Genomic DNA, 22,282 nt, shown 5'->3' on the forward strand with positions numbered 1-22,282 from the left:
CATGTGGGCTGAGGCAAATGACAGCAGAGGACAGTTATGCAAAGCAAGAAGAATACTTCCTTCAGCCAACTAGTCCGTTCCTCAGCAAAATTCACTTAAGAAATGAAATCACAGAAGTTCAGTTCTGATACAGAAAAGAAAATAGACAGATGGCAACCTTTATTGTTTTTTTAAAACACCTGTTGTTCTTGTTGTTTAGCTCCCCTCAGCAGTTCAGTGAATTTTTATGGTTGACTTATTCAATTATCTCACTTGTTCATTACCATTTGGCAATGGGTGCTTATTAAAATAACATGAACTATGCAGCTCACATGCTGTGAGACTTGAGCTAGATTGACACATCACAGAGGCCCTTGCTGAGAGAGTCAATGCTGGAAGAATTTGGTATATGCAGGGCAAGGTGCTGAATTATTTCAAATTTTGCTATTTGAATCTTTTTTACAATCCAAGTCTCTTTTCACTGAGAGTTACGGCCAAGTAGGTGTGTATAGGATCACAGTCTTGACCTGAAATCCCAATACAAAAGGAATAGAAAGTAACCACTACTGAAAGCAGTGGGACATTGAACACAATGGAATCTATTTGCAACTAAACACGAACTGGCTGCTACAGTTACTCCCCTCTCTATATGATGGAAACGAAACTTTGCAGCTGGGAGAAATGGTCCAGCTTTCACCATACCTTGATTTGGAGAAATCAGCTAGTGGAAGTTTTTCATTGCATGGAGGGGGAGAAAGAAAATTAATTGTTAATGTGTGACGAGAAACTTGCTTTTAAAGGCACAGGGCAGGACCTGTCTACCAGTCTTTTTGCAATCTTGCTCACTCTTTTGACAGTACAATTGTAACTATCAGTCTTTGTAAGATGCAATAATACAAAGCCACAACACAACACAATTTCATTGGTGTATGCGTTTAAATGGAACCTTTAGAGTACAAGATAAGATACTGCATTAAACAGAACACTGGTCTTGAAACAGTAATACGATCCTTGTATTATAGAGAAATAATCATCTATTCTTTCTTTCTAGGCACTCTTTCTCCATTATTTTCAGTTCTTCTCTGGATAGCAGTGGGCATCTGCACATCCCTGCTTTTCTTCTTCTCTAAACCTGTGGGTATTCGCCCATTTTTAGTGTCTGTAATGCTCAGGTCCATATATACTATTGGACTTGGGCCTACATTGATTCTTCTTGGTGCTGCTAATGTAAGTACACACAAAAAGAGACTATGAAACCCACTCATGGCTGGTTATCTGTTTTTCCACATTCTTACACAGCTGAAAAACTGTAGTTTCAGCATGTACAAATAATACATTTAATTTCAACTCCCATTTACTCCAGGTTAAATCAAACTAAGGTGTTTATCACACGGAGCTTTTTGGAGATTTTGCAGCTCAGATCCGGGGTGACTGTGGGTCTAACGATGTGGATTCACAGCACAACGTGAATGTGTTATCAGACACGATTCCTTTTTTTGGGCGCTCCTTCCATGGCGCTTCTGCAGTGATTCCAAAGTGACCCTTCATTTTTGTGAAATCGGAAAAAAAGCGAATTCACAGAATTCGCTTTCAAGCTCACTTCGATTTCACTTCAAATTGGTCTGGTGTGGAAGATCACTCCAATGTCGCCCCCCCTTGGCCCCCTGCATCCTGCTCCTTCATCCCCCTCCTCCTCCTTTATGCCATCTCGTCCGCTCTGCCACCCTGCCACTCATCCCCTCATGTCCTGACTGCTCTTGCATCCCCATATCATCCTCTCTGCCACCCTGCAACCTATCCAATCATCCCCTGACTGCTCCTTGAGCCTGATCCTGGTTCTAGTGACCCCCTGTGACCTATCCCATCACCCCCTGCCTGCTCCTTGAGCCTGATGAAGGATGACAGGTAAGAAGGGGGCAGGGAAGGAGGACAGTGTCCAGAGCCCCACTAAGCATGTGCAAGGGTCCCAGTTCGAATCATTGAATCTGCATGGTATGCACCAGTGTGGTAATACAATTTGCACTCACTTCGCTTTGTGTGAATTCGCATTACATGACTTGCCTTGGATTCGATTCAAGGGCAATGGAAGGGCAACCAGGTGTGATAAAACATTCATGTTACAACATGAATTCACATAGTTGAACCAGGAGTCACCCTGGATCTGAGCTGCAAAAAGCCCCATGTGATAAACCTCCTTGTGTCCCATACATTGAGCTACAGCCACCTTCTAAGGATTGTTCAGCTCCCAGATAATTCAGCTCTTTGTTTTTGCACAGTGAAAACTCAGAATGTATACTTGTATCTGTTTCAAGTGTGAAGTGGTGATAAAACAAAGAAATTAAACTATAATTTGGTTGCGGTGCATCTGAGATGTGTAGAACTGGCTGATCACTCATGTGTGATGGGGACAGAAGCTGCTATAGTGAGTAGTACTGCTCCTAACTTAGTTGGTAACCTCATGTGCTTACTCTGTCCCAAAATAGGGATCCATCATGGCCAGCTCTTGAAATGCTTGAGATGCCATGGTTTTTCTCACCCATTTTTCTTTGAGTCCTTCTGCTCACTCCTTTTTTCTTCAGTTATAAATTACAAAGAAGGTGGATGTGAAAGATGAAGGGAAATCCTCTTGAAGAGGATCTGCTTACTCCCCCACTCCCCTCATCTTTGGCTGAGAAATTATTTGGGATTCTCAGAAACGTTTCAGCTCCCTGAAAAGTTTCAGGTTCATGCCTATGTTATATAGGAAACCTGAGCCCAAGCGTCAACAAAGGACCCATAGGGCTTATGAGTGAAGCACCAGTTTTTATAGGGAACATTGGACTGAGTGTGAGTCTGGACTTGTTTCATTTGACTGAATTTGCCATTAGTCTAGCAGGGATCTACTTAGGGCCTTCCGCTTTAGGTCAGGCTCACCATGGACCTGATGGGCCCATTATTTTCCATTCTGTTGATCAGGCTTTAATCTTTGGGAGCAATTCTGAGTACAGTGGTACCCCGGGTTACGAATTTAATTCGTTCCGCGGCGCCGTTCGTAACCCGAAAGATTTCGCAACCCGAAAAAGCCATAGCCGCTAGCGCTGGAAAGCCGCGATTTCGTGCGAAAAAGCGCCGAAAAGCACCAAAAAAATTTTCGTAAGCCGGAAAAAAAAACGTAACCCGGAACAGTTTTTTCCTATCTAATTTTTTCGTATCCCGGAAATTTCGTAACGCGGTCATTTCGTATCCCGGGGTACCACTGTACATCTTAACAGTTCAACTTGTCACGGGACAAATAGACTTCACTTAAGCATACAGTAGAAGAAAATAGTAACAATTATAGAAAGGCTTGCTGCCATCTGTTACTATTTTGACTGTAAACTGTGTGTTTTTAATATCTTTTTGATCATGGCTTATGTACTGCAATACTGAGTCTTTTCCAAATGCTGTGTGGCAGTGGTTCTGAACCTTTTCTTTACCAGGGATCCCCTTGAAATATCTTTTGTTGTCGTGGGCCCACAACTCTTAACTCAAGATTTAAAACCCTAAAGTGCACCAAATATTTTATTTGGTTTGATCTGTAGGCCGCCTTTCTCCCTGGAGGTAGATTAAGAGGCTGACCTGCTATTATGCAGTGTTTTAAAAGGGCTCCCATTCTCATACCAAGAGTAAAAAATGATGGTGTTTTCTTATTAGCTGTCAACCCCATTCTAGCTTGAATGTGTGGAATGTTGGCTTTCCTCCCTGCTTCAAATTAGAACTTTTGCCTTTTAAAGTGCTAATTTGAAGCAGGAAGGAAAGCCAACATCTTTCATTTCCAGTGCTGTATGATGTAACAATACATTAGGATTGTATATGGTGTCTGCATGATACCATGATCTAATTTTGGTAAATGTTCCACATTATTTAATATGGTATTTTAAGGAACAATGGGATCAGGCTTGTAAAACATAATAAATTTCCTCCTTGTTGCTTCTCTCTTGCTCCCCTCCCCCTTTCTCCCTGGGCAGCTTTGTAACAAGATTGTATTTTTGGTGAGCTTTGTCGGAAATCGTGGCACATTTACTCGTGGGTACAGAGCAGTCATCATGGATATGGCATTTCTCTACCACGTGGCCTATGTCCTTGTCTGCATGCTGGGCCTATGTGTGCATGAATTCTTTTACAGCTTCCTGGTGAGTATATTTCTGGAGTGAGAATCAAATATGGTTGAAAGGGAAATACAATGCACCCAGTTATAAACATTTTCTGAAAATTGATTGTTCAGCTTTTCAGCAGAGAATGGCATGAGATCACTAAAAGCAAGTATGGTACTCATGTTAGATCACAGCCTTGAGTCACGTATGTGCAAATCTGTGTTTGCACAGTCTGGAGTCATGTATGTGCAAATTCTCTGAAGATGCCAGCCGCAGATGCTAGCAAAATATCGGGAGTAAACTCTTCCAGAACATGGCTACATAGCCTGAAATACCCACAAAACACAAATCTGTGTTAGTTTGCACACAGAAGAGCAGCTAATCCTGATTTCCTGACACACACGTGCCTATATGACAAATACATGAACTACATCCACATATTGCATTTCAATCATCCTAGATGTACATCTAAACATTGGTGGCCTATGGACCAAACAGTGGATATGCCTTATCCAAAATGGTGGGTGTCCCTTATTTTCTTACATGTAAAGTCCTTAGGCCTTCGGTTGTGATAATGATGGTGATGAGAGATACCTCATACTAAATAGTAAAGTACGAGCATTATAGCTTTCACTATTATTGTTGAAATACATGTAATTTTCTTTCTTTTTTTTAAAAAAAAGGCTAACAACATATATTGGTATTTATCAACAAAATGTAGCTCTTCATTAAAAACACTAATTAGTGACATATGCAAGCAAAATGCACGTTAAGTTTATGTATATATTTTCATCATTGCAGAGGTTGCTATTCTCTTCCATCTTCTGTACTATCCAAATCTTTCCATCCCCAACACTCACTGTTTTGCTATAATGCCCAGGGCAGGGGGAGTATTGCATCAAAACAGTGAGTAGAGGAAGACACAGATACTGTAGCAAACTTCCACACTACACTCAACAATGTAGAATCTCAGCCAATGCATAGGCATTAAAAATATGTCTCTGGATATTTTTATATAAATTTACCATTTTATTGTATCATATTGCTGCAGCCATGAGAGAAAGTAAGGCTGCCATGTTCCGCAAGAGCTGTGGAGCATCATTTCTAAAGGAAGAGTGGAAGAAAGACAGTTGAGCACAATCTTCCAACACATGTTATTTTAAAGAAATGAGTACCATGCAAGGCATTAAAGTGGGACTTTCACAAAGAGACTTAAGGTACATTCAGCCCAATATAGTTGAAGAGGGAAGCCATATCAGTTTTCCATCTGAGTACGTTATTGTGAATCAGCCCTGTATCTATCATTTAATTCTTTCTTTTTTTCTACCTAATTTTTGCATTATAAATTATAAATTGTTTCTGGTGATGAAATTTGACATTTCGTGCTACCAAGTGTTTGGTACAGCCATTATTTGTGATCATATCTGCCTCTAATTTCATCCATATAAATGCATTTTAACTAAAATGGTAAGGAAAAACTAAGTGAAATGTGGCCTCTGACCTGGCGGTGCACAAAGAAATAATGGGGTATAGAAAGTGAAGAAAAGAAACCATGAAAGAAAGAACAAAGGGTTTTGATGTTCACTTGGTTGGCTACGTGTACACCCTGTTACCCAAAAGAAGATTAGCGAGGATTAGGGAGACCCCATCAACAGTGTTAGCTTCTCTTTAAATGTTGGGAGAATTGTTTAGATCAAGGAAGCTTGTGAGAGGCTATTATTATTATTATTATTATTATTATTATTAACCTTTATTTATAAAGCACTGTAAATTTACACATCACTAGGTGATGTGGCTCGTTTCCAGTTATTTATGCCAATACTAACTGAGGGGGACTCCAAGTTTGAATGAATAAGGAGATTTTATTTGGAAATATTCAGGAGTGCAACCGAACACATGATAGTAATTTAAACAAAATACACCATTCAGAGCTAACCAAAAAAGAGGTATGGAAATTGGATAGTGGAGGCTTAGGGTTGTAGAAGGGGTAATATTTATCTATACTGAAAAGGAGACCATGGAAAGTGGGATATAGCTCAGAAAGAGTCTGAGGGTGAAGCAGCAAGTGGAAGACACAGTGTATGCCAGCTGTGCATGAGATGGCAAGGTTTGGGATTGATATTTATACCAGAGATCCTAGACTCAAGGGATGCTAGATGTTATCTTACAATATAACAAAGACCAGGGAGTCAACAGTGGGATTCCAGAATGACTGATGGCCTTAAAGTTAGAGTAACAAAAACATGAATTGGATTTAGGGCAACCTCAAGAAAATGGATAGAGACGTTGGCTGGGAACATGGCAGAGGATAGATAGGAAGTGTTGGTTTACTTGCCTTTCCTTTGTTTCCAGTGCAAGAGGATGTGTGGAGAGCATGGGGAGGGGGTGGACAGAGCAATTAACACAGTTATTTAGCTTTTATCTTGGTATTACCTGGGTCCTTCACATGTCTTCAAGCCTACATATCCTTCTCATGGGAAAGTCTCCTGGTTTGCCAAAGGTCATTGTGACATCTTAAGACTATACTTAGCTGCAGATGTGAAAATATGGCAGCCTTAAATATAATATGGAGTATATTGAGTTTGCTAACAGCCCATAGGTCTAAAACTCATTGAAGTATCTCTCAACTCTGCCTTAATGCTTGGCACTTCTCATGAGTTAATCAATGAAAAGATTATTAATAGCAGACAAGCCCTCTTCAAATGATAGCCTCTTTATTTCTACCAGTCTTTCCCTGCATTATTTAGCTGGAGAAGACTTTGAGGTGCATTTTTCATTAACATTGCGTGATGCTGTAACAGTCATTGCTGAGATAGGCTCACATTTTGCAGAATAAGACAAGTGTCACAGATAGCGGATGTGTGTGTGTGAGTGCAGTGCACTTATCTCTCCAAAGTTTCTTCCAAACATCCTTTAGTTTTTCTACTCTGTTGAAGGAGTATGCCTTCTCATGAAGCTGCTAAACTAGTCTTCTGTCTGAGCAGCAGAGAATGCTGACATATTACCAATGCTGAAATAAGATTCATTTGCCTTTCTGGTTGACTCCTGTGCATAGAGTAAAAGAGAGGGCACCACCTTTTCTTTTGCCACAGGCACCAAAATATCTCAGGTCAGATCTGCAGAACAACCACAGCGCTGCCATAAGTTCAAGTACCTGCTTCTGTTTCCATTATCTTGCATTCTTTTGCACTGAGTCTCTTCATTTCAAGTATAAATAATGATAACTATAAATATTCCAAAGTTGTTATGCAACCGGGTATTATATTATTGAAATTCTTGCGTAGGATTGCTTCTTCTTTGACTTAACTCGGTTCAGTCTGACTTTATGATGTACTCATTTGTAATCAAGAGGTGTTCCAGAACCTTCAGTAAAGCAGCAAACCACCTGAGAATCACTTTTACCCTTAAAGTTCATGAGATGTTAGCAAGCATGCTGTAGAGCGAGGCTATTTATACTTACAATGGGAAAGAATTACTCACTATCTTAACTCATACAAGCTTTTGAGAAACAACCGTCTTCTCAAATGAGGTTTTTAATAGGCTTCTTTTCATGTTGCTCATCTATAGTTTTGCTGTTTAATAAAACGAATCCAGACTACTGTCAAACCAGTTCTTCACCTCCAGTGCTAGAAGGAAGATTTCAGCACTGAGAGACTCTGGGGTTGTTCTCACTTACGATTTACAACAATTTAAAATACACCGGTTTCGGTAAAACCAATTCAAAATAACACGGGTGTTATCCCGCATTCCAAATCACTTTTTTCCCCTTCTCATGTACCGACTGAATAGCTGTAAATGATCCGCTTTCGTTCCTATTCAAGAATGAATCGGTGTACAGTGGTACCTCGGGATACGAAATACCCAGGTTACGAAATTTTCGGGATACGAAAAAATCCCATAGGGAATTATTGTTCCGGGTTACGAATGTTTTTTCAGGTTACGAAAAAACTTTTGGTGCTTTTCGGCGCTATTTTACACGGAATCGCGGCTTTTCCCCATTAGCGCCTATGGCAATTCGGCTTACGAAGGCTTTTCGGGTTACGAAAGCGGCCGCGGAACGAATTACTTTCGTAACCCAAGGCACCACTGTATATATAACCCGGTTTTAGCGTTATTTCGTTCGCACTTGCCTTTTTGGGCTGTCAATCAAAGCGACGTCATCATGACGTCACATTAATTCGGAGTAACATACACCGATATAGCCTGTACCTGCATTCCCACTACCTGGCCATTTTTAATTAGTTATAAATTTTGCGGTTGTTTTTTTTTAAAAGAGCCAATCAGGAGCCGCTTATTCGTCCTTTTCTGTGTCTCCCCATATTAACTGCCATAACTCAGTGCTAAGAAATCCTGGGAATGGTAGTTTATTATGGCACCAGCACTCTCTGGCAGAGGAGGATAAATGTCTCACAAACACAACAAACACAACCATCCCATAGTTCCTCTGGAAAGATTCGCTTTGGCCGCCCCATGGGAAGAGAATCTTTGGGGATTGCTCCCTGGGCTGTCTTGGGAGCCATGAAGCAGGAATTTCCTGCAAAACCCATCCCATAGTTCCTCTGGAAAGAGCTTCGGTTCCCCAAACAAATATACATTCATATGCGTATATATATACATGCATGCAAACACACACAAATATGTATGTGTGTATATACCTATATGTTTGTGTGTGTGTGTGAGTATTCATATATAAACGTGTGTGTGTCTGTCTGTCTGTCTATCTATCTATCTATCTATCATGTGTGTGTGTGTGTGTTTGCCAAATCGGATCAAGGAGGAGAAGGCAGTGGGTTTGAGTGGGTAGAGACTCTGCATCCAAAGCCCAGGGTTGGAATACACCCACACACACACCCACACACCCACACACCCAGGGTTTCCTATGTCTCTCCAGATCCCGTTTGGGAAAGAGAGAAGGAAAGGCTCTATTTCCGCCCAGATCGCTGTGCATCCAGCCTCTCTCCGTTACAAATGGTGTTCAATGGTTCTCCTCACACAGAGGAGAGGTTGCAATCCACCGGGGGAAAGTCTATACGAATGGGAAAAAATGGTGCTGGCGATGCAGAAAGAGACCAAAGAGGGTAACACCCCCAGGCCAGCCCATCGCGCTCCGCTCCTCCCATCCAGTTGACCCGATTCAAAGGCCGAAACGTTCCTATTTAAATACTCCGATTCCTATCCCGAATCAAGGAAAAATACTAGGGTTGACCCTTCTATTTTTTTACACCGGTTTATAGGCCTCTGACTCGGATTAAATGTTATAAATCGAATCAGATTCAAATCGTAGTAGAAACGATATTGGGTTAATCTAGAACTGTTCTAGAGTTAATTCGGGTTTCAGTAGGAACGCTACACCTTGGATTCAATTTGTAAACTGGTGTATAAGCCAGTGAGAACAACCCCAGAATTGCCTTGTTAATGCAGAGGAGCCGTCCTCAGTCCTTTGGGTTATATCCTGTCATGTCAGTTCCAGAGGCAGGAGTCATGAGACTTTTCCCCTCCACTGACTCCGTGTCTCCCCTCTCAGTGTTTTTAGGCTTGCCTTGCTAGTGACAGAGCTTATCAGGGTCTCTCCTCTCATTTAATACCCTTCTAATCTGTATTTCAACTCCCTGCTTAAATCTTTCTTTGCTGTCTGAATCTAAGGCTGCATCTGCACTGCAGAAATAATCCATGGCTGCCATGGCTCAGTGCTATAGAATTCAGGGAATTGTAGATTGTTGTGGCACCAGAGTTCTCTGACAGAGAAGACTGTCAGACAAACAAACAAGAAAGAAACCATTAACAGAGTTAAATTGTTTAACGCTTCTAGTCATCCATAATGTTTGGCAGAGAGAAAGGATTTATTCCCATAAAAGAATTGAGAAAAGAAAAGAAAGACTAGGAATAGGAATGATCAGAGACTCTACATTGCCTTGCATAAAAATCTTCCTGTTATACTGGTTTTAGAATTTTGTGGAAGTCAATATATGAAGACCTTGACTGCAGAAGTAATCCAGTTTGAGACTGCTTTAACTGCCCTGGCTCAATGCTAGGGAATCCTGGGAATTGCAATTTATTGTGACACTAGACCTCTCTGTCAGAGAAGGCTAAATATCTTACAAAACTAGGAGAATTAATGGCTTATCCCTTTTGCATGGTACAATGTTTCAGAAAGTGATTTGTTGTTGTTACTCATCACAGTGCAGCTTCACATCTCTAATCCTCTAATCTTTTTTAAAATATAGTTACTGTATAGAATTAATGAGAGAATAGCATAAAAGTTGAAAAATTTCACTCAAAAGGACCAGAATGTAACTAGAACACAGTGACTAGGAAATATTATGTATCATACTCTTAAAAAAAACTTGTTTTACCATATATTTGTGGAAAAGAAAGGTAAATTGTCTTTCACAGAAATTTGGCTACCACAACTGATCTTCCCATTAAGAAACCTCTGATCCACTTCCAAGGGACATAGGTTTCTCCAAATTGCAGTTTGTAAATGGCTCCTCTAGCACATTTCTTCAGTTCATGTGATAATACTGTGAAGAATCTGTGAGCTCCATAACATGGATCTTTTTATGTATTATTTTCTCCCAGTTGTTTGACTTGGTGTACAGAGAGGAAACTTTGTTGAATGTTATTAAAAGTGTTACACGGAATGGGCGCTCCATTATCCTGACTGCGGTCCTAGCTCTCATCCTTGTCTATCTTTTCTCCATTGTTGGATTCTTGTTCTTGAAAGATGACTTCATTATGGAGGTAGAAAGGCTGAAAAACAGAACACCCATTGAAGGTAATTCCCTCACCATTAAAGTATATTCTCCAGAATTGCATTGTGGTATATTTATTATTAAGTCCAAATTAGATTGATCAGATGAGAACAACATATTGGATAGTTCTTGGATCAGTATTTGGGTAATGCAATTTTTCTAGCATTGCTCCTTCAACCTTTTCTATGCAGCACAGATATGTAATGTGGTAAATAATTGGTGATGCATAGGGCAAAATAAGTGTTTGATAAAATAAAGCTGATATATATGTCTTTTGCTCACTTTGGAAATGTTAAATTAGTGTTTTACTCAACTCCATACATATTTACAAATGAGCATCAAACAGTGTTTTTATCCTTGAAAACTCTTAAGTATTCTAGATTTAAAAAGGCAAGATGTCAGCTCAGTGTCCTCCTTGTCAGCCTTTGTGAATAATTTAATGGTTTTTAAAACTGACGTTATTTTCATATCTGACAGTTGTTTCTAGCTTTGAATATATTTCATTTTAACTAGATGGAGTTCTGTTTGATGTCAGTTCTCTAATTTAGGAAGAAACAGTTGTGAAAAGCCTATGATATAGTGTAAATGTGAAACAGTGATATCTTCGTTACCATGATTGCTTTATGCTTCTCCTTCAATAGTATTCTGACTTAATTTTTTTTGTTTCTTTTGACACTAAATGAGGGATTTGGAAACTTCCACAGTGGCAAAACAAATATTCAAAGTTTGAGACTTGATTAATTTGGGGTTTTAAAACTATAATTTGGGGGTTTAAAACTAGTGACTTCAAGGAAAAAAACATTTATTTGGGGAGTTCACAAAAGGATGCTTGGGTATTCAAAGATTATTTACATGACTGTTACAAAGCAAATCAAAAGTGGGCAGTAGTCTCAAGCCTTCTTCTGTAAATCAATAGCGTAACAAAATAAGGGAATTTATTAATAGTATTTTTGCACAGCATTGAATGTAGATACTTGTTCAACTCGACTTTGGTTCCAAAATGTGAAAATCGACAGCTTGTCTGTAACCTGATCTTTTAAGTCAGATACATATTGCATATTTTTGGTACCAAACCTTTGTTTTTGTTCTGTCAGATAGTGGCACATATCCCACCACAAGCTTAACAACAATGGACACATGTTCAAGACAGAACTGTACTACTACAATCACAGCTGTACAGTCAGGTTAGTAGAAATCCCAGAAAATGTTTTTGTGTTCCCACCAAGCCAATATCCATTGCTTGGGGAAGACCTAGATGATACAGTATAAGATTGCCACTAAAGGCTGCTATGTTTCCTTCTCGTATTATGTTTGGTTAAACAGAGAGTGTCACCTTTTTCTGCACCATTATAATAGTGGCTGCTTGGCTTGCAAGATGGAGGAAATTCTCAATGTGATGCTAAAATTGGGCACTTTCTTCTAATAATAACTATGTGGAAAACAGGTGTAAACATATCAAGGATCTTTACCAGCAACAATGTTGTAGTGATTAATAATAATAATAATAATAATAATAATAATAATAATAATAATAATTAGAGCTTGTTTATGTATATACACACATAATTACTAATCTCACAATCAGCCAAAATGTAATGATACATTATATTCAACAGCAACGTCAAAAATTATAAGTGCACTGATAAGTGGTATAGAAATGTACTTGCTATTGCTATTGCTATAATATTTCTGGCTGTATAAATACCATGGGCAGTGCAAAGAACACTAAAAGTTCAAAAACATAGTTCATAAATAACTTCTCGATGTTAATAAAGTGTGGTGGTACATTTCATATCATCTCCTGAATGGATCTTCATGAATGAGGAACCCCCATGATAGAAATTAACAGCCGCCATGTTAGTAGCCACCTCACGGGCATAAATGTAATTGCTAGACCCAGTGGAGTAGACCTATTAAATCAACTGCTGAATAGTAGGTCACCTTTTGTGTAGGTCCCATTGATTCAGTGAGTCCACTTTAATTGAGATTAGCAGTTAGAGACCATACTCTCTATATTGTCTAGCTCTGCCCTTAGATGATACTGTATTTAGTGGAATCCTGTGTCCTATATCTATAATTGCATCTGCAGATGGAGAAGCGGATGAAGATGGGATTGAGAGGACCTGTGACACTCTATTAATGTGTATTGTGACAGTATTGAACCAAGGTCTGAGGAATGGCGGTGGAGTAGGGGATGTGCTCCGAAAGCCTTCCAAAGATGTAAGTGTTTCACTTTTTTTTTTTGAACATGTGGTATAGCAGCTTCATGTTTGTGATATCTGATTTATCAGTATAACTCTTGGGAGCCAAAGTAGACAGACATGATACAACAGCTGTAATCATTTTGTCCATGTATGCTCTGCTAATCAAAGTATTCTTCTCTCGAGCTGAAAATTAGAAATGGGCCATCAAAATATGGATAAAATCTATGAAAATATCAAATATTAATGTTAAAAAATATGGATAAAATCTTATCTCTTTTGTTAACTTCTTTTGTTGCCTGTTTATCGATCCATTTCCTGTATTGCTATGTACTGTATATGCATTATCCTACTCGAGAGTATGTATTTTCCCTGGAAAATGATTAACCTTCCATTATGAAGCCTCGCCCTCCCTCCAGTCCATCTGCCTTGGTCCAGGCCTCGGAGGCAGAGAGGAACTGCTGGACCTCTTACCCTTTCCCACCACCACTCCCTTCTCCTTCTGTGTCATGTCTTTTTAGATTGTAAGCCCGAGGGCAGGGAACCGTCTAAATTTACAGTGCTTCATAAATAAAGGTTAATAATTATAATGCTAAAAAAAAAAAGGTTAATAATAATAATAATAATAATCTCAGTCCCCAGGTGACTTCACAGTGGCTTCATATAGATAGTAAGGCAGATCAACAGCCCTCCTCTCCCCAATGGCTGGGGGAAATCTTCTGGTGGGGGGACCCATCCAGATAAAAATAGAGTCACTGAAGCACAGTGCCATCCGTACCCTATACAGTTTCTTCAGAAGGAACAATGTTTAATAGTATTGAAGACAACTGTCAGGTCCAAGAGGTGAATATGGGTGCACAACACCAGTTCTTCTCTCAGCATAGGCAAGGTGACTATAGCTTGACAATCTACATTGGAAACCAGATTTAAACAACTTCAGCATTTTACAGTCTTCAGTCCCTCCTTCAGCCAGGTTGTTCAGTTGTCAGAGGAGTGTGCATCAGGGCTTAAATGCTTAGCAATCTCAGTACTGGAACCTTCTTTGGAATCAAGAACTGGAATGCACAAAGTAATAAATTGACAATATTCTCCTAATACATGCTCCTGAAAACCTGGAATATTTCCCTCATCATCAACTCTGAGGATGGAGTTAGAGCTTTAAGCTCAGAAGGTATGGTTCCTGGCCAACTTCAGCAATGGTTTCCAAATCACAGTATAGGAGATCAGATTTTATGCATTCATGATTCAAGAGGAGATTGTGCACCTTCCTCAGCTCCTGCTTGGTCCTATTCTTCTCTTCCTTTTTATCTTCCCTTTCTTACATGTTATAGCAAAATATTCTTTGGTTGCTAGGTAGTCTAAGTAGTGGAGTGATCTGTGGACAAGAGAAAGGAGACTCAGGGCCCGAACAGACAGGCTTTGGAGGTATGCTGTTTAAATGACTTATGCATTTTAGGAGACCAGAAGCTGTTCCAAAACTGTGCTCCAGTCCTTAGGACTGGAGTGTGGCTTTGGTGAGGCTTCTGGCCTCTTAGGACACATGCATCATTTAAACAGTATACCTCCAAAGTGACCCGAAGCAACTTTATTATGGTCTGTCTGTTCAGGCCTATAGGAAGTCACAACCTTCCTATCCCTTATCACATTCAGTTGTAGATTTGGGTGGAACACTTGCTGATGAGAGGGAAGAAGGAAATATCCCAGTGTAATAAAACAAATCTGAAAGTTGAGTTCTTCTGCATTTGAAGAGATGGGTTGTCATCCATGAAATAAATGTATTGAAGGCACAAAAAGACCTCTGTTTCCTTTCTCCCCACTGGAAAAGAGTGATACAAGTTTTCCTTGGTTTTGCTAGTTCGATTAATCTCTATTAGACTAGCTGTACAAAGTAAATTTCTTGTTTGTTGTTGTGTGCCTTCAAGTCGTTTCTGATTTAAGGTGAGCATATCATGGGCTTTTCTTGGCAAGATTTGTTCAGATAGGGTTTGACATTGCCATCCTCAGAGACCGAGAGAGTGTGACTTGCCCAAGGTTGCCCAGAGGGATTACATGGCCAAGCCTGGACTCAAAGCCTGGTTTCCAGAATTCTAGCCCTAACTCAAACCACTAACTACAGCATGCTGGCACAAAGTGAATAGTATCAACCAATCCGTGGTAGGCAGCTGGCTTGTTTGTAATGGTTGTTATAAGCAGATGTTATGACAATAAATAAGATCAAAAACATATTTTCTGCATGTGGATATAAATTTGACATCACATAGAAACATCATTGTTGTTTCAGGAACCACTCTTTGCTGCTCGAGTTGTTTATGATCTTCTGTTTTACTTCATTGTCATAATTATTGTCCTGAACCTCATCTTTGGAGTTATCATTGATACATTTGCGGATCTCAGAAGTGAAAAACAGAAAAAAGAGGAAATCTTAAAGACAACATGCTTCATCTGTGGTAAGTTTTTGTGAGCTATTAAATTGGCGGAGGAAAAACAATTTTAAAAAGATCTCTTCTTTAATACAAGGTGATTTACAACACCTCTTTGACTTTGATGTTCACTGGCTGTGGGGTTTGAAGGCTAAGTTAGTTTCATGCTGTCTTTGTTATCATTTCTGCTAATAAAATAAGGCAATTTCACATGTTAGCATAATTCTGCACATGGCTGGAATGATCTAGTATGAGGGCTGTGTGTATTCTGATTCTAAGAATCTATATTGCAACCACACCTGTAATAATATACTGGTTTCTGCATATCAAAAACAATATTGTAGACTTGGGAAAGTACAAAGAAAAAAAAAGAACCACCAAAATTATCAGGGAAATAAAGCAGTTCACCAACAAAGAAAAGCTGCAATATTTGAAGCAGTGAATAATATGGCTATATAAAATTTTGCATGGTGTGGAAGAATTCATAGAGTCAAAGGCTTTCATGGCCGGCATCCATAGTTTTTTGTGGTTTTTTTGGGGTATGTGGCCATGTTCTAGAAGAGTTTCTTCCTGACGTTTCGCCAGCATCTGTGGCTGGCATCTTGAGAGAATGCTCGCCTGGAAAATGTAAGCATTCTCTGAAGATGCTAGCCACAGATGCTGGCAAAACGTCAGGAAGAAACTCTTCTAGAACATGACCACATAGTCCGAAAAACCCACAAAAAACTGTAGAGTTCATAGAATTGGCCACCTCCCCTCATACATATTACTAGATCCCAGGGCATCTAGTAAAGCTGAATGGATGGAAAACAGACAAAGGGTGTATCCATACTACATAGTTAAAGCACTTTGATGCCACTTTCACTGCAATGTAAGTGGTTTTAAAGGAGGGAATAAACAAATTAATGAAAAGTACAGCCACTATAATGGCTGCTAGTAAAGATGGTTATATTCAAACTAAGAATTAACCCAGTGTGGAAACTGGCTTATTTCCATGGCATTTGCATTTCTCTCGCTTGCACTTGATGCAGTTTGTTGGAGGAGGGCACCAAAAACCCCATTTGACCCATTTTTTTCATTGCACCGCAATGATTCAGATCTTCAGTAATGAGAACTCACTACTGGAGAGATCTGGATCATGTAGGATCATATTGAAAATGGAGATACCTCCATTTTCAAAACAATCTGGTACCTCTTCCTCTTTTGCATCCATCCTCCTCCTCTTTTACCTGTACAGTACTTTATAGTTTTTGTCAGAGTGAAAGCTCCAACAGAATACACCGGTCCTGAAAGTTATGTGGCTCAGATGATCACAGTGGAAATTGTAGCATTTTTAAGGCTGAACTATTCAACAAGGTGACAAGGAGATGTAATTTAGTCCTTCTAGAACTGGATGAATTTTTACCCTCTTGATTTGGAATGGGCTCCTCTCCAGCATTTTCATAAAATTGCTAAGAGAAGCTCAGGCTTTTAAAGTGAAAAATGGGGACGATCTGGATAATTTAAAATAATTGCCATCCCTTCACTACAGTTGCATTCACAGTCTCAGTCTCTCTTTCGTTCTTCTCTCCCCTCACCTCCGCAACTTGCAAAGGACTGGACTAAATCACACCTAAATTAGACCTTAAATCCTTAGAGAAAATCCACAACACAAAGATATCTGAGACTCCTAGTTTGCTAAGATTTCTAGGTCTTCACAAGAGAACCTCCAATTTTGAAAGGCTTTGGAACTTGTTGCAGGCCTGAGAAGCATTTCCTCTCTCTTCCACAGTTATTGTTGGTAAAAGTTAGGTTTTAGGGAATAGAAAGTCTTTTAGGGAAGGAAAAATCTTACCTTGAATAGTTTTCAATTTACATTTGTTTAAAAAGAATTAGATCTGAATTCACTCACCTGAGTTGTAAAATTTAGCAACACCACCCTTCTTCCTATTATTGTTCCAGAAGTAAAACCTTTTAGGATTAGAAGAGAAAATATGCTGATATCCTAGTAGTGTCTTAATTTCTAGCCCCCGAATTTTAGTACAGTCGGCCCTTCTTATACACTAATTTTTTATACATGGATTCAAGCACTATGGTTTGAAAATGTTCAAAAAAAGTATAAATTTCAAATATCAAACCTTGATTTCCCAATTTTTATAAAGGACACCATTTTGCTATGTCATTGTATTTGATGGGACTTGAGCATTCACAGATTTTGTTATCCATGGGGGATCTTGTAACCAAACCCCAGCGTATAACAAGGGTCCACTATATTGTAGGTTGTCCTGAGTCTTGTTTGCAGATGAAATTAATGCAGGTGAGTGCAGGAATGGAATGCCGATGAAATCTTATAACTAAACCCTATTTCAAACCCTGTTTAACTCTCTGGTTAAAGTTGTTTTCTTAAAAGGGTGGATTGAAGGTGGGTGTTGACAGGATGTGTAGTCAATGAAATTTTGTTTCTCTCTCTTTTTTGCAGGACTTGAGCGAGACAAATTTGATAACAAGACCGTTTCATTTGAAGAACACATAAAGTCTGAGCACAATATGTGGCACTACCTGTACTTTATAGTTCTTGTTAGAGTGAAAGATCCAACAGAATACACCGGTCCTGAAAGTTATGTGGCTCAAATGATCACGGTGAGTCCATTTTTGTATGAGCTGTGTGTGTGGCAGAGAGAAGATCCTGGCAGGAATGGCTTGACTTGAACCATGGGAAACTTCTGCCTGTATAACTGCAAAAGCATCTTCATTCATTTGCAACAGCCCATGCTAAAGGCCCAGTGCTGCCCACAATGAAGAGATAAAGAAAAATTTCACAGTTTTATAATCTTTATATTTCTGAAATTGTAAATGCTCAGTGGGTTCTTTTGATATGTAAGTGGAACCAGAAATACTCAGATTACATCAGTTGCTTCTTCTTTATCCTAGAACATTAGACTAATATTCTGTGGAGGGTTAAAAAACACTGCTGAGCAAAAGAATAGAGTTAAAACAGATCTGAAAATTAGCAATTTCTTTGATTACTACTCTCAGGAAATCTAGGCAAGGCTATAGAGTTTCACTGTATAATTTTTAAAAGACAGGGTACTGCACGTTATATTGTTTCTGAACACTGAAATAAATGGAAGAGTTCATTCCAATTGATCTTGCAATTTTCTTGGCATTTGTCTGTCTGTGGCAATAGAAGTTTGCCATGTAATTGGATCCCATTGACTCTAACAAAACTTTTTTTTATTATACTTCCCATAATCTTGTAGTCAGTGGCCATCTTGGCTGAGGGACATGGGGAGTTATAGTCCAAGCAAGTCATTTTTGAAAATTCTTGATACATCCAGTAAGAATCTCCCTTAGAAAAGGGGCAGGGAAACCCTTTCTCTGACACCATGCCTCTGCTTTTCTGTACCCCACCCACAAATCTTGTGAGATTTGACTTTACTTTATTACTTATATACTCATTATTTCTTAATTAGTACTATTTGGCAGAATTTAGGGAAAATTCTTAATTACTTAAATCCATTAGAATTTTGCTTTTGTAGTTAGCAGGGAATTTTTAAAATGTTTTTTTTTTTTTGTATGCCCACCCCATTCTCACCCATGTTGACTTGCCTGCTGAGGAAAAGAGGAGAGACTCCTACCAGCCTGCTGTCAATACACTTGGTTACCAAGCTGCAAGTGACCCATAGATACCTTTGTCACCTTTCCCCACATCTGGACATGTTTACTTCTGGCATATTCTCCAACAGTCTGTTCAGCCCCTGTCAGAACTCCAAAGCCAATTACTGATCAATATTCACATTCACTTTGGGTTTTGTTCATATTAATGGTGTAATTGCTTTAGATGTAGTTCTGCTACCAGCTTGCTTGCTAAGGGGGGATGGGATGCTTTGGCCGCATAGCTGCATAGGATTGGAATGTACTGTTTAATTAGTTGGAGACATCTGCAAAGCCCAAGGTCAACCTGGTTTCTCAAGCCGCGCTAGCCTGGGAAGCAATAGGAGGGGGAAAGGTGGGGAGTAGAAGGCGGGAGAGCAGGAAAAAAGGTGGGGGCCGGCCAAGAGTACTTTTAACTTGAGGTTTGTGTTCTGAGCTTCAGAGTTCACTAAAAAGTCTGTCTGACCACTATTCATCTATCTATCAATAAACTTCACTGCTTTTAAGCAAGTTGCTGTTGTTGGTTATTGGTGAAGGTTGTTGGATCTCACAGCCCCAAAGTTCACATTTCTTCCTCTGTATTTATCTTTCACTATGCAGAGATTCCTTTTCCAGCTTGTTTTGCAGAGTAGTGGGTCCCTTAGCAACATTTACTTTAATGGCTGGCAGGTGCTTTGATTTTAACAAGGATTTGAATGATAATCTTTCACAATATTTACACCTGTTACTTCAAGCTGTAGTCCAAGAAATTAATGGAACCAGATGTTGCTTTGCAGCACCTGAGTCAAAACAGCCCTTCAATGTGTTAAAATTAAAGCATTGTTTGATTAGCTGGTGAGAGCCAAAGCTTTATTTGGTCTCTCATCCCCAGTGGAACCCAAGAAGACACAAACATACAGAGGAAAACAGAAGTCACAGCTTTGTATTACATATAACTGTTCAAACAAGGTGATACTGGAAAATGATTGAAAAGTGGAGTTTGTTAAGCTATAATGCTGACCAGGCAATCAGTAGTCACTTCATGCATCATACTTGAACATCCATATGGATGCAGCCATGCAGAGGCAACAACCAGCCAGGTATTTCATGCTGCAACTTGCAGGCACATTGTAGTTGGGAAGAGTCAGTTGCATCCATGGCCAGGCTAAGCTATACTTTTTCTTCATGTCTGGGCTGCATATCATCAGATATACTGTATATACTCATGTATAAGTCTAGAAATGTAGGTCAAAAATTGACCCAAAAAACCTGAGTCGACTTATCCATGGGTCAATGTAAGTACTGTACCTTAACTCTTCTTTAAAAGAAGAAACCATCCCCTGGTGAAAAGCAAAAGTATAATCTGTCCTGGAAACACTGACTCCCTCTACTCTCTCATCCATCCAGCCTTAAGACTGAGCACAAAGAGTTATGTCTGCTGGAATTTTGTAAATTGTTTGACATTGTTTTGCTTTGCTTCATCCTTTAGCTCCTTTGCTATATGCCCCTTAGCCTTACCCTCGACTTATCCATGAGTCATATCAAAATCCATAATTTTGTCCCCAAAGCTTACCCTCGGCTTATACATGAGGTCGACTTATAGTTGAGTATATATGGTAATTTGTCTAGATGGGCAAGATGTGCTACACAGAGCACAGGTTAACATCCTGTATATTATCGGTTATCCCTCAACACTTGATTAATCAACTCATAACTAGTCAAGAAGGATCATCTCAGAATAGGAATCAGAGGCCATGCTGATAGAGGTATTCTGGGAACTGTCATCCAAAAAATTCCAGGTCCTAGTAGTAGAGCTTTATATTCAGAAGGATTCAAACATCTCAGTTTAAAAGAACTTTAGGTATCAATCAGATAAAAGGAAAGACCTATGCCTCAAATCCAGGGGAGCTGGTGCAAGTCAGAATGGAAATTAGTAGCTAATTGATAAACAATCTGATCTTGAATAAAACAGCTTCATATATTTTCATCACATAACAGTACATTAATATAACACTTGCATCACACATGATGTGTATGCAGGGGAAGGTTTATGTACCACATTCATATTTAAGTCATATTGGCTAGCATATATAAATGCCAAGTCTGACACACTGAATGTATTTTGATACTGGCATTAAACCCAAGTGAAAAATGGAGGTGGGGAGGAAAAGATGATGTATGAAACAACCTATGTCCATTTGTGTGTGGTTGCTGCCTAGATGGGAATATTGGATAGGTTGTTCTGTTGTTTATTATTTTCCCCACCTACTCTTTTTTAAGAAGATACCTGCATGGGATAATGTATTAATATTGATGTGTTAATATTCACAGTAAGTGTATTAGTCCTCTAGTGCCAGCAGTTGAAAATTACTATGCAGGGCACTAATGTATTTTTTATTAGCATTAATGGTGGGATCTCCAGAGTTCAGTCACTAAAATATTAACACAGGCTCCAAAGGCCTCTCTGCACCTTGTGCTTTCGGTTTGAAAAAACAGTTTTTGGAAGCATAATGACTTAGAACATTGTCTATGAATTGCTGGGTTTGTTTGATACTCTGTTTTGAATGACTGATTTGTTGAAGTATATATTTTTAAAGTAGTATATTAAAAACTCAAGGTAAGTTCAGGTTGAAGAGAGGTGATTCATATTGATTTTTTAAAAAACAAATGACTAACGATGGAGTTTATCACATGGGAGGAATTTCTCTTAATTTCGAATGAAAAGAAAGTGGGGCCAGAACGCATTCACGTGAATTCGCTAGTTCAGCGAATTTACTTGAATTCGAATTGCATTTGAACTGGCTTCCCTTCGCCTAAAAATAGCTTGCCATTGCCCGAAATTGCATGTGATCACCTCTCACGCAATACCGTGAAACCCCATGATTGCGTTCGGACTGACTTCCCATTGCCTGAAATTGCGTGTGGTAGTCTATCATGCAATAACATTAAACCCCATGATTGTGTTCAGATTGCCATTGGATTATACTTCCAATTTCCCTTGTCTGATAAACTCCGATGAGTGAATTTCTGTCCATATCAGAAATAGTCAATAAAACCAACTTGTCCCTTAAAATCCCCCACTTAAAACTGTAAAATGGGGTGTCCAAACTGCACCAGCCTCAATTTGAGGCCATGTAATGTGGCCTTTGACACGATATGGTGCAGTTTGGACACCCCATTTCACAATTCTTCTCTGCTACTACATC

General features: G+C 39.2%; 1 protein-coding gene across 1 annotated transcript in view; it reads left to right on the top strand.

Annotated features, from left to right (window-relative positions):
- Positions 1-22,282, top strand: part of ITPR2 (inositol 1,4,5-trisphosphate receptor type 2) — a 258,378-nt gene that overhangs the window by 219,996 nt on the left and 16,100 nt on the right. Inside the window, 7 exon segments of the mRNA XM_042470658.1 lie at positions 1,031-1,206; positions 3,966-4,130; positions 10,671-10,866; positions 11,938-12,027; positions 12,933-13,063; positions 15,326-15,491; positions 17,923-18,083. Of these exon segments, the coding sequence (XP_042326592.1) occupies positions 1,031-1,206; positions 3,966-4,130; positions 10,671-10,866; positions 11,938-12,027; positions 12,933-13,063; positions 15,326-15,491; positions 17,923-18,083 (1,085 nt within the window).

This window comes from Sceloporus undulatus, chromosome 5, assembly GCF_019175285.1.
Source record: "Sceloporus undulatus isolate JIND9_A2432 ecotype Alabama chromosome 5, SceUnd_v1.1, whole genome shotgun sequence".
NCBI lineage: Eukaryota > Metazoa > Chordata > Lepidosauria > Squamata > Phrynosomatidae > Sceloporus > Sceloporus undulatus.